Source organism: Epinephelus lanceolatus, chromosome 21 (assembly GCF_041903045.1).
Source record: "Epinephelus lanceolatus isolate andai-2023 chromosome 21, ASM4190304v1, whole genome shotgun sequence".
NCBI lineage: Eukaryota > Metazoa > Chordata > Actinopteri > Perciformes > Serranidae > Epinephelus > Epinephelus lanceolatus.
Window position 1 is genome coordinate 32,476,425 of NC_135754.1, and position 12,568 is coordinate 32,488,992.

General features: G+C 40.1%; 1 protein-coding gene across 1 annotated transcript; it reads left to right on the forward strand.

The window, feature by feature from the left end:
- The first annotated feature begins 1,169 nt into the window (after nt 1-1,169).
- Nucleotides 1,170-7,185, forward strand: g6pc1a.1 (glucose-6-phosphatase catalytic subunit 1a, tandem duplicate 1). The gene is made up of 5 exons (XM_033612289.2): nt 1,170-1,660; nt 1,746-1,855; nt 4,209-4,314; nt 4,435-4,550; nt 4,691-7,185. The coding sequence occupies exons 1-5, from the start codon at nt 1,443-1,445 to the stop codon at nt 5,197-5,199; spliced, it is 1,059 nt and encodes a 352-aa protein (XP_033468180.1). The 5' UTR covers nt 1,170-1,442; the 3' UTR covers nt 5,200-7,185.
- Nucleotides 7,186-12,568: the final 5,383 nt, after the last annotated feature.

Here is a 12,568-nt window from a genome sequence, read left to right on the forward strand (position 1 = left end):
TAAAGAGCTCAATGGCTAAAAAAATAATCCATCTTTATATAACAAGTTTTTATTTTGATCTCATTACCTCTTGACCTTAGTCTTTTGTTTACTTTCCTCACTTCTGTGTCTCTTCTCAGTCGCTGAGCTGAACTGCCAATCAGAGTGATTTTACTCACCTACGGGCTTCCGCTGTCTCAGACTCTGATTCAACATGCTGAGTTGGCCAAAAAGTGCTGACAAATGCAGACGGTGCGGGAAACACCACAAAAACTAGGGCAACAGACATTCTTCAATGGACCAACAATGACCAACAGCTGACCATCGAATTGGTGTGTCTGGGCCTTGCTCTAACCTGGGGTGGGGGTTTCGAACCCTGGAGTGGGGTAACACTTCTGTGCTGAGTTTGCATGCTCCCCCGTGTCATCGTGGGTTTTCTCTGGCTACTCCGGCTTCCTCCCACAGTCCAAAGACATGCAGGTTAACTGGTGACTCTAAATTGTCCGTAGGTGTGAATGTGAGTGTGAATGGTTGTCTGTCTCTATGTGTCAGCCCTGTGATAGTCAGGTGACCTGTCCAGGGTGAACCCTGCCTCTTGCCCAATGTTGGCTGGGATAGGCTCCAAAGTTTAAGACTTGGGACTTGTCAGTCTTGAGGTGGGACTTGACTTGGGATGTGTCCACCTCAGGAAATATTAAAATTACTGCCTTGCTTTTAATTAAGCTGCAACATTTATTTATTTTTTTAAATATCAGATGTGTCCTCATTCTTCCAGTCGTCCCTCTTTCCTCATCATGCAGTCAGTGAGTAATAATTTGTCAGTTACGTAATTGTGTTTTTTGATGATTTGGTGGAAGCATCTCACTGGTGGAGCGAGCAATTTGTGGGTTACATAAGATGATCAATGATTAAATGATTGGACTGAAGCTGAGAAGATAGTGATAAAACAGAAGCAGCAGATTGGCAGGTTGTAGGTCGTGCACAGGCTGCTGCTCTGTCAGGACAAACAGGGACGTCCCCATAGATGAGCTCATAATTGATCTCAAATTGTGATAAGAATTTCTCACACTGGGGTCCCGACCCTGAGTAGGAAGAAAATAGTGACGCACTCTCCACTATCCCTGGCACACAGACGATTAACTGTGAGCCAAGATCAATGGATTTCACAAGCTTGAGCTCAGAACAGGAGCTTCTAAAAAAATTCTTAGTAATCTGTGATCCGTCAGAGGGGTGGCAGGTGATCTCTGTAGCACAGAGGCGCCTCAAGGGGTGTAAAGGTTAAGGAACCTGTCTGCACTGTCCCAAAGGCAAACAAACTTGCTAGCCTTGAGTAAAGTCCGATGGGGGTCACAAAGAGGCAGGACAGAGGGGGCTGTCCGGCCTGGGAGAGCTTGGCTGCAATCTAACTGACAAAAACAAGACCCAGATTCAGTGCATCACCCTCAGGAGGAGGTTGTGATATCATGGATCTTCTCCACAGTTGGGGGATCGAGCTGGCAGTTCATCTGCAGACCACATACAGCAGGTATGAGGGTTTGTTTAGCCTGGCGTCCTCAGTGGCCGACCTGCACACGGCATTCTTCTACTTCTTCCCGATCTGGTTCCACCTGCGGAGGGACACTGCGCTCAGGCTCATCTGGGTGGCCGTCCTTGGAGACTGGCTCAACTTGGTCCTGAAATGGTAACAATGGTTTAAATGTAATGTTGATCTAAACACATATAGAGAGAAGAGTTGTATTTTGAGTTTCTTGGTGTTTCTGTGGCAGGGTTCTGTTTGGGGAGAGGCCGTACTGGTGGGTCCATGAGACCCGGTTTTATGGAGCAGGACAGGCCCCTTCTCTGCAGCAGTTTCCCATCACATGTGAAACTGGACCAGGTACAGTTCAGACCTGCAGTGGGTCACACGAGGATTCCTGAAGAATTGATTGTTCTATTTATTGATTTATCTTCAGCCTGGTTAATACTAGGGCTGCACGATATGACGATAATATGCGTTAACATTGTTGATTATTGTGATAGGGATGTTACTTAAGATAAATAAAAAGATGTTAAGATGTTGATTTTTGAAATTGGTCCAGTGTTTCGCGAGACGTCTGTAGCCACTGGCCATGAAATACGCTGCAACGTATTTACTCAGCGCATGTTCGCACCGTCAATTTACGTTCGATAAAAGTTTCTGTTTTTGCCAATTAGGGCTCAGATTGTTATGGCCTGGGTTGCAGCCTGTTTCCCAGCTGCTGGATGCAGTGATGTTATTCAATACTAGCCAAATTCAAAAATTGTTGTTCCCATTCGTCACTTAGACACAAATATGGGAAAATAGGGTCCAGGTTAAAAAATCCCAAAGTGTGCTCAGTTATGCCTTTCTTCTGCTTTTAGATTACTGCTCAAATATGACAAATTGCTTCATGAATTTCAAAATATGAAAGGAAGTTATTTCCCAAATTATTTTACAGTCTAGTTTCCTAATGATACTCTCTTTCAGTTGACTCAAAAAAATCCTTGACCGCAATATCAGTCTTTCTCAATGTGTTTTTCTTCCCCCCCGCACATGTTGGCATCGTGATGACAATAAAAAGTACCCTAGTATGGTAAGGCAATTCCTAGGTACATGATCACCAGATCTATCTACAGTGTTTGGCAAGTGCTCGAATCTTTCTTTGAATGAATATGATCTCAGATAACTACGTCATAAACTCCAGTACCTTTGGCCTTTTGTGGTATTTCTTATCTATTAATTTGTTTAAAGGCATTTCAGAATGGATTGCACAATATCTCCTTCTGTCATGTTGTATTTGCTCCAGTTTTCTTCTCTGTGTACATATATACAGTGTTGGGATGTATCTTAGTACATTTACTCAAGTACTTAAGATCAGATCTGGGGTATTTGTATTTTACTTTTTTCTGACCATATAATATTTAACATTATGTGCAATGGAGTTGCACATAATTACATTAGTAAAGGGTCTCAATATTTCATTCACCGCTGCATATACAGTATGTTTTTGCTTTGTCTAACATATAAAGAGGATATTCTGGGGCAGCTGTAGCTCAGGAGGTAGAGCAGGTCATCATCCACAAATTGGCGATACAGATCGGTGGTTCGATCCCAGGCTCCTCCAGTCTGGGTGTAACCTTGGGCGCAACACAGAACCCCAGATTGTGTACAATGCTGTGCAAGTGAATGTCTATGCTGAGTAGCAGGTGGCATCTTGTATGGTAGCCTTGGGAACCAGTGTATCAATGGGTGATTGTGACATGCAGGCGAACATATAGGCGTTTTAAAAGACTCGAAAGGTGCGATACAAGTGCAAGTCCATCCATCCATCCATTTTCATCTGCTTATCTGGGGCCGGGTCACGGGGGCAGCAGGCCAAGCAAAGCGCCCCAGGCGTCCCTCTCCCAAGCAACATTTTCTAGCTCTTCCTGGGACCCTGAGGTGTTATCAAACCAGATGAGATATCAAATCCCTCTAGTGTGTTCTGGGTCTGCTCCAGGGCCTCCTACCAGTGGGATGTGCCCGGGACACCTCTCATGGGAGGCGTCCAGGAGGCATCCTGATCAGAAGTCTGAACCACTTCAACCTATTCCTTTCAACACAAAGGAACAGCGGCTCTACTCCGAGCTTCCTCCGGATGTCCGAGCTCCCTACACTGTCTCTTCGTCTGAGCCCAGACACCCCACGGAGGAAACTCATTTCGGCCACTTGTATTGACCTCATTCTTTTGGTCACTACCCAGAGCTCAGGACCATAGGTGAGGGTTGGGACGTAGATGGACCAGTGAATCGAAAGCTTCACCTTCCGACGCAGTTCCCTCTTCACCACAACAATCCGGCGCATCACTGCAGACACCACACCAAACCACCGATCCATCTGATGTTCTAATCAACCCTCACTCATGAACAAGACCCCAAGATTCTTGAAATCCCTTGCTTGAGGCAGTAACTCTCTCCCAATCAGGAAATCTATTTAAAGCATATTTGCAAATGGAATCAATGCTTATTGCAAAGATTAAATGTGATTTCAGGTTAGAATTAAGAATTTTAAGTCAAATGCTGGAGAGCTGTGCAGGGTTAAAATAGGATCATATCTTATTTAATATGGTTAAATAACTTTGGTTCTAAAATAGGATAATATAACTACAATAAATCTGCTTTGAGATTGCATCTCCGCAGATGACACTGTGGTTGATAAACGCCAAGATTAAGCCTAAATCTTCTCCTTGCAGGCAGCCCTTCAGGTCATGCTATGGGTGCAGCTGGTGTCTGGTATGTCATGGTAACGGCGCTACTCGGTATAGCAACAGAGAAGCGATGCCCCCCTTTACTATACAGGTCAGTCTATGGTGATAAAACCATTCATTCCTCTAAAACCTTTAAATAAATCTGCCATTTTCAAATGTGTTTTTAATGATTCTTTAAACTCTGTGCACTCATATATTCACTCTCTGTCAGATTCTTGCAGTTAAATCTGTGGATGCTAATGGGTCTGGTAGAGCTGGTGGTCTGCATGTCCAGGGTCTACATGGCTGCCCACTTTCCACACCAGGTCATTGCTGGAGCCATTACAGGTAAGTCTGCCCTATGTTTGATTTTTGTGAAGACTCATGCACATCCAATAACATGCAATAAAAGCCATTACTTACCCAAAAGCATATTCAGCAGCTCCTCTGGCCCTCTGTTTGATGGATCCCTTATGTGTCTGTGTCAGGTATACTTGTCTCTGAGGTTGTCTCGAAGCAGAAATGGATCTACAACGCCAGCATGAAGAAATACTTCTACACCACTCTCTTCTTGACCTCCTTTGCTGTTGGCTTCTATGTCCTCCTCAAAACTGTGGGTGTGGACCTGCTGTGGACCATTGAGAAAGCCCAGAAGTGGTGCGTGAAGCCGGAGTGGGTCCACCTGGACAGCACGCCCTTCGCCAGCCTCCTGCGTAACATGGGCACCCTTTTCGGCCTGGGCCTGGGCCTGCACTCGCCCCTCTACGCCGAGACCAAGAGGAAGAAATCAAGCATTAGTTTCAGGCTGGGATGTGTTATTGTCTCCTTGTTCCTGCTCCAGCTGTTGGATGGATGGACTTTTCCCTCTGAATATCTTATGACTTTCTATTTCCTGTCTTTTGGTAAAAGTGCAGTTGCACTTTTAATCCCAACCACTCTGGTTCCCTGGGCGCTCAGGTGGATTTGCAGGGGAACAAGAGAAGACAAGAACTTGTGATTCTGTTACAACAATTCAAAGTTACTCACTGTATTAGTTTAAATTTCTATATTTACTTGTTTCTTCTTATGTTTAATACACAAGGACATTTATAGTTTTTTGGACAATATCCCTGAAGTTATTGTGCCGGCCTGGATATCACTTCCTTTGAGGAAGATGTACTGTAGCTTGACAATTTGGGAAATATTCCCTTTCTTGTCAAGATTTAGATGATAAGATTGATACCAGTTTAATGTCTGTACGCTGGATATGATGCTACAGCTAGCAGCTGGTTAGCTTAGCTTGACGGGGAAACAGCTGCCTTGGTTCTGTTCAAAGATAAGAAAATCCACCCAACAGTACCTGTAAATCTCATCAATGTAAAAATACTATATATAATTTGTTTATTGAACAAGTTTAAAAATGTCAATATGTGGGTTTATGGGGGTTGTGTCAGAAGCACCTACTTCCTGCAGTCTCCATGAATTACCTTATGGGGAAACAATAAATCCTCCTTTGTACACTAAGGTTTCTCCATCCATCCATTTTCAACCTTATCCAAAGCCGGGTCGTGGGGGCAGCAGGCTGAACAAAGCACCCCAGACATCCCTCTCCCCAGCTCCTCCTGGGGGGCCCCAAGGCGTTCCCAGGCCAGATGAGGTATGTAATCCTTCCAGTGTGTTCTGGGTCTGCCCCGGGGCCTCCTACCAGTGGGACGTATCCAGAACACCTCTAATGGGAGGCGCCCAGGAGGATCCTAATCAGAAGTCTGAACCACTTCAACCGATCCCTTTCAACATGAAGGAGCAGCAGCTCTACTCCGAGCTCCCTCCGGATGTCTGAGCTCCTTACCCTATCTCAAAGGCTGAGCCCAGACACCCCACGGAGGAAACTCATTTCGGCTGCTTGTATCCGTGACCTCATTCTTTCGGTCACTACCCAGAGCTCATGACCATAGGTGAGGGTTGGGCCGTAGATGGACCAGTAAATTGAAAGCTTTGCCTTCTGGCTCAGCTCTCTCTTTACCACAATGGTCCGGCACAGTGTCTGCATCACTTTAGATGCTGCACTGAACCACCGATCCATCTCATGCTCCATTCTACCGTCACTTCTTTTAAGTTGCTCGTTTTTGTTCACATCAACAAAGAAGATAGAGCATGTCAACTGGTGATCTCATTGTGTTACCTTTGGACAGAGCCAGGCTAGCTGTTTCCCCCCTGTTTTCAGTCTTTATGCTAAGTTAAGGTAAATCTCCACTGCAGTGTCAATGTTTAGACAGCTCAAATTTCCAAAGCCCCATTAGTCTAAAAATGGCCCTTTGGAATGAAAGTCCATTTCTCTGACAGACGATCCCAAAAACAAATGCCCATTGCTCCAAAGTCCAGTTTCTCTAATAATACCCAATAGTATTTGACGGTGCTGTCACATCTAAATTGTTAAGTTCGGTTGAAATGAACTCAAGTCCGTTTGTGCGGTTAGTATGGTTTGTTTGGGCTTGTGTGAAAGCTTTCAATCAAATCCTGCGGCGGACCAAACAACCAAACCGAGACCGCTCGAAAAGGTGTCTCGGTGAATCCCATACAGGGACCATTTTTCAGCTTGTTTACTGCCCACATGGGCCCAACATACAAATGTTGGCGGGTTAATGGGCGTTAGAGAAATTGGCTTTGGGTCCAATGGGTCATTTTTTAGACTAACGGACTTCAGAAGTTTGGGGTGTTGGGACATGGGCAGTCCCCACAATCCCCTGGTTCAGGGACACAGAAAGTGGTATCACAACAACTGCAGGGACCAAATTATGGTTTTGGTCTGTATTCAGCCTTCAAGGTCTTTCTGTCTGTTCAGGGCACATACAGGTCTGCAGACATTGCAGCCTCCTTTAATGTCAACCTGAGTATCAACAAGTAAACACATTTTTTTACAAACGCAGCTGGCAACTCAATAAACACAAGTTCCTTTTCAGCCGAGTAATGTAAACACGCTGAAATAAAAACTGTTTTATAACCATCTGAGTTGTGCTTATTTTAGAAGTACCTGGTTTTCTCAGAATGTCTCAGACTGATACTGATTAATTCTATGGCAGGAACAACCATTAAATATTAACCAGAGCATGCTCTCTTCACTCGGCAGTCCCACATAGTGACACAGCCTTACACCACAGCCATGAGCTTTCAAAAGAGACACACAGGGTCAAGGGGCAGAAAGCACTGCAGACAACACGTGTGTCCCTGAAGGCTCTCAAAGCTGTACATTGTTCAGGGCGACGTATCAAAGGATGAATGGTACTGAAATCAGCAGGATTGTAGAGATGTGACACGCCTCTGCAACTCTGCTAATGAGATTATAAACTCACCTGAAGTCATCTAAAGTCACTATTATATAAAAGGAGGATCATATCATAAAATTTTCAAAATATCAAAATTATGTTTTCTTTTTCTCTTAAAAAAAATCTTTGTATGGTCTTGGACAAATTTTCATCATATTTTCCAAATGAAAACAACAGATATTCCATGGACGTCATTTTCAGCCAATGTGATGGGAAAAAAAAGATTCTGTAAGATTTTTTGAAATAATGACTTAGTATCTGAAAATAACAACATAATATCATAAAATAATGAAAAACAATCTCAAAATATTGATATACTTATTTCAAAATAGGCATAATATCTCTGATATTAAGAACGTTTCTCATTATTTTTGAAATACTCGTTATTTTGAGAAAGCGTCTCATTATGTTGTGATACTGGCTCATTATTTGGAGACACTTAGTCATTATTTTGAGGTACAAAGTCATTATTTTTGAGATAAGTGAGTCAATATTTTGAGATAGTATGTCATTATTCTAAGACAATATGTCATTATTTTGGAGATAGAGTCAATATTTCACAATAGATCAAGATTATTTCAAGATACAAAGTCATTATTTCGAGATACTAGGTCATTATGTCAAGATTAGTTTGACATTATTGTTGAGATACTGAATAATCATTTCTAAATGGCAAGTCATCATTCTAAGATAGTTCTTTGTTTCCAAGGTACAAAGTTATTATTTTGAGAGTGAGTAATTATTGTGGGATAAGTATGTCAATATAATGAGAGACAATGTAATTATTTCAAGATATGTATTAAACATTTCAAGATACTATGTCATTATTTCAAGATGTGTATTAAACATTTTGATATACTATGTCATTATTTTTGAAATATTTATTGAACATTTCAAGATACTACGTCATTATTTCAAGATATGTATTAAACATTTCAATATACTATGTCATTGTTCTGAGATATTTATTGAACATTTCAAGATACTATGTCTTTTTTTTTTTCAAGATATGTATTAAACATTTCAATATACTATGTCATTATTTCAAGATATTCATTAAATATTCCAAGATACAATGTCATTATTTTTGAGATATTTAATGAACATTTCAACATACAATGTCATTATTTCAAGATATTTATCAAATATTTCAACATACAATGTCATTATTTTTGAGATATTTTTAAATATTCCAAGATACTATGCCATTATTTCAAGGACCAACTCATTATTTCAGAATACTAAGTCATTATGTCAAGATTAGTTTGACATTAATTTTTAAATACTGATGAACAATTTTGAAATATAAAATCATCATTCCAAGACAGGATTTTTTTTTTCCAAGGTATAAGGTCTTTATTTTGAGGCTAGTATATCAAGATACTATGTCATTATTTCAGAGATACTGAGTAATCAGTGGTTTTGAAATACAAAGCCATTAATTCGAGATCATTTGTCATTATTTTGAAATAAGTGAGTCAATATTTCAAGATACTAAGCCATTATTCAAAGATAATTATCCAATACATTGAGATACCAAGTCATTATTTTGAGATACTAACTCATTGTTTTGAGATAATTGATCTTTATTTTGAGATAACTGTTCAATATTTCAAGATACTGAGTCATTACTTTGAGATAAGTGAGTCAATATTTTGACATACTATGTCATTATTTTTGAGATGGAGTCAATATTTAAAAAAAGAAAAGAAAAAAAGAAGAAGTCATTATTTCAAGATACAAAGTCAATATTTTTAGATTCCAAGTCATTAATTTTGAGATACTAGATCCTTATTGCTTTAGAAAGTTTGCCATTATTTTGCAATACAAAGTCATTTTGAGATACTTAGTCATTTATTTGAGAAAGTCTCATTGTAATAACTAACAGTATCTTTGTTTTTCATTACACTGGCAGAAATGGGCTTATATAAACACTGTAAACACCACAGCAGACGGGGTCAAGGAGACCCTTGGTGACATAATAGTCATGGCCGTTTGACATTTCCCATGTGCAGGTCTCCTTTTTACCATCTTATCTCTGACGCCCCTCTTTACTGTTTTCCGGTGCTTATGTCATAAGGTCATATCAACAGGGCGCTATACGGGCAGACTGCATTATGGGAGAGTACAACAGACAGAGAGGGGAGGGAGGGGGGGAGGAGGACGCACAATAACTGTGTCAGGGCCGTTGAGCAACACCACGCTGTTTACATCAGTTTATATTTAACAGCTCAGATTGGTTGTTTTTCTCAGTTAGGATGTACAGATGTAATTTTATCACTCCTCCAGAAAAACAACAACAACCTCAAAGTATGTCAGGTGCACATAGAGTTTCCCAACTTGACTTTATTCAGGCCGTTCACCCAGATACATTTGACCCCTGAAAAATATTTTCATGGAAACCTCTGCTGTATAAATGCACTATGATCATGTTTAGTTTGCTTCATAGAGACTTATTTATGACATCAGGCTTGTATCGTTACTGCAAAGAGCTCTGTGTTCACTGCCTTGTATCTGATAAATGTTCCTCTTTAAAATCAAGATCATTTCTTTTACCTGAAAAACACTCAGAGGTCTTGTAAGTACTTCTCCCTGACCTGAGTAGTTACACAGCTTCACACTTGGCTGCACACCGCCCCAGTGCATGCCGGCGGTCACGGTGTGATGAAGCCATTGAGTGATGATTACAGTGATGTCGGGCTGTTCAGTAATGATCTGTAAAAGTTAGTGACAGGAGAAGTACTCAAATCTTTTACTTATGTAAAGTAGCCACACTCTATTACAAGTGAACATCCTGCATCAAAAATAAAGTATGAAGTATAAAGATATTAAAATACTCACCTGCCACTTTATTAGGTACACCTGTTCAACTGCTCGTTAACACAAACTGTTAATCAGCCAATCACATGGCAGCAACTCAATGCATTTAGGCATGTAGACATGGTGAAGACGATCTGCTGCAAACTGAGCATCAGAATGAGGAAGAAATGTGATTTAAGTGACTTTGAGCGTGGCATGGTTGTTGCCACGGCACTTCCCACATAAAAGTTGTGATCTATAAAAACACACACTTGATGGGAGAAACTTTGACCCATGCTACAAACATTTGGAGGCAGGAAGCTGGCGACCCAGATGGTGAGGTGGAAGCCTGATTGTAGAAGTTGACTAAAATTTTTCGGTGCACACCATTTTTGGCTTTTGTCCATATGTACATTTTTAGTATGGATCCTACGCACTGCTTTATAAATGAGACCCCACGAATCTCAAATTTTACTTAAGTGCAGTACTTGAATAAATGGACTTAGTAAATTAAGTTTCTCGATAGTCGAGGCCTGCTGACTCATAATCTACTGGCATTCACAGTCAACAGATTACATTTTAATCCAGATTTGCCAAAAATTGAAAAATTATTTATTTATTCCTTGTGCACTAAGACATTTTGTGCAGAACTAACTGTACACATTACAAAGAACTTAATATTTAAAAAAACAATCAAACATATCTGTATATCTGTGGGATTACATCAGTGTTCTCAGTATTTATTTAGTTGTGTCGTCCTCTCAGTGCAGCTGTTTCCAAATCCCACAGTGACATTTGCAGGTCAAAAGGAGACACAGCAGCCCAAAGCGTTCCTCCATTCTAATCATAGGGACTGTGCTGTACTTCACTGTATTCCTGAACATAAACCTACCAGGGCTGCAACTTACAATTATTTTCATTATCAGTTAATCTGCCCATTATTTTCTTGAGTACTTGTTTTGTTAATAAAGTGTCAGAAAATGGTGAAACACACCCTAAGTAATTTCCCAGAGCCCGAGGTGACGTCTATAAATGGTTTGTTTTATCTGACCAAGAGTCCAAAAATCCAAAACTATTCAGTTCATCATGAAAAGCATCAAATTTTCACATTTAAGAAACATGAAACCAGCAAATGTTCTGCTTTTTTGCCTAAAAAATTACTATATATATATATTTGACGATCAAAATAGTTTCAAGTTAATTTTCTGTTGATCAACTAAATCGATTTATCAACAAATCTTTGCAGTTCTGGAACCTAAGTAATGTATAAATTATGTGTTAAGTTAGTGCTGGTTATTGTTTAAAAAATTATACCAGTACCAATACCAGCAACCTCTTGCACAAAACACACGACACTTGAGGCTTAATTTCTCCTTAGCCAGGGGACTGACAGTTGCACAGAATCCTGTAAAAGGTTTCTTTAGTTACGTAAAAACATTAACTAACTTTCTGTGTTCAAAGAGATTTTATAGATTTTCCATGGAAATTGTTTTACTTGCTTTGGTTGCTAAGGTCTTCTGTGCAACGGTCTAGGGATTCCTTAAGTATAAGACCAAGACAAACAGAAAGCTATAAATACTTAGGTGAACATTTTAGGGAAGCCTTAAGAGAAGACTTAAGTGTTTGTGCAACTGATTTGATTTTGAGGGAACCTTAAATAGGACTTTAAGGGAAATCTTAACTTAAGGAGTTTTCTGCACTCAGCCCCAGGATCCTTTAAGTGACACTGACACCAGTGGAGTATTTCATTTGATACCTTTTTTTGGTTTGTTTTTTGAAAATCATTGGACATTCATTTTGTGAATGGAAACATTCAATTGGGTAAAATTCTATCGGACTACTAAGGGAATTTAGCACCGACACCCAAACACTAATAAAAATGCATAAAAAATTATCTGATATTAAATAGGGAATTTTTGTAGACACACAAATGCAAAATATAATTAGCAAAAAATGTTTATTCAATAGAATCAATGCCTCGACATTAGGGATGCTTTGGTGACTTGTGAAATTTCACTTAACACTATTAAGCCTGTGGACCTAAAACCTGCTCAGTATTCCTACGTTACGATTATATCATGTAATTTATAACATTCAGAGAGACAAAACAAAACAGCTTTGGAGTTGCACGTCCCTCTGAACGACAATCCTCCAGCTGCAGCAGGAGTCTAAGACTTAAAACATTCAGTGAAGCTGTGGTAACAAAACAAACCACTCTGCTCCCAGTTTTTCTAAAGAGCTATAAATGAAACAATTTGACAAAGA

What these genes read in the sequence shown, in the direction of transcription:
- g6pc1a.1 (XM_033612289.2), top strand. Translation starts at nt 1,443, where the DNA reads ATGGATCTTCTCCACAGTTGGGGGATCGAGCTGGCAGTTCATCTGCAG. An exon ending in TGCCCCCCTTTACTATACAG is followed by an intron (nt 4,315 to 4,434) that starts GTCAGTCTATGG and finishes ACTCTCTGTCAG; the next exon opens with ATTCTTGCAGTTAAATCTGT. An exon ending in CATTGCTGGAGCCATTACAG is followed by an intron (nt 4,551 to 4,690) that starts GTAAGTCTGCCC and finishes TGTCTGTGTCAG; the next exon opens with GTATACTTGTCTCTGAGGTT.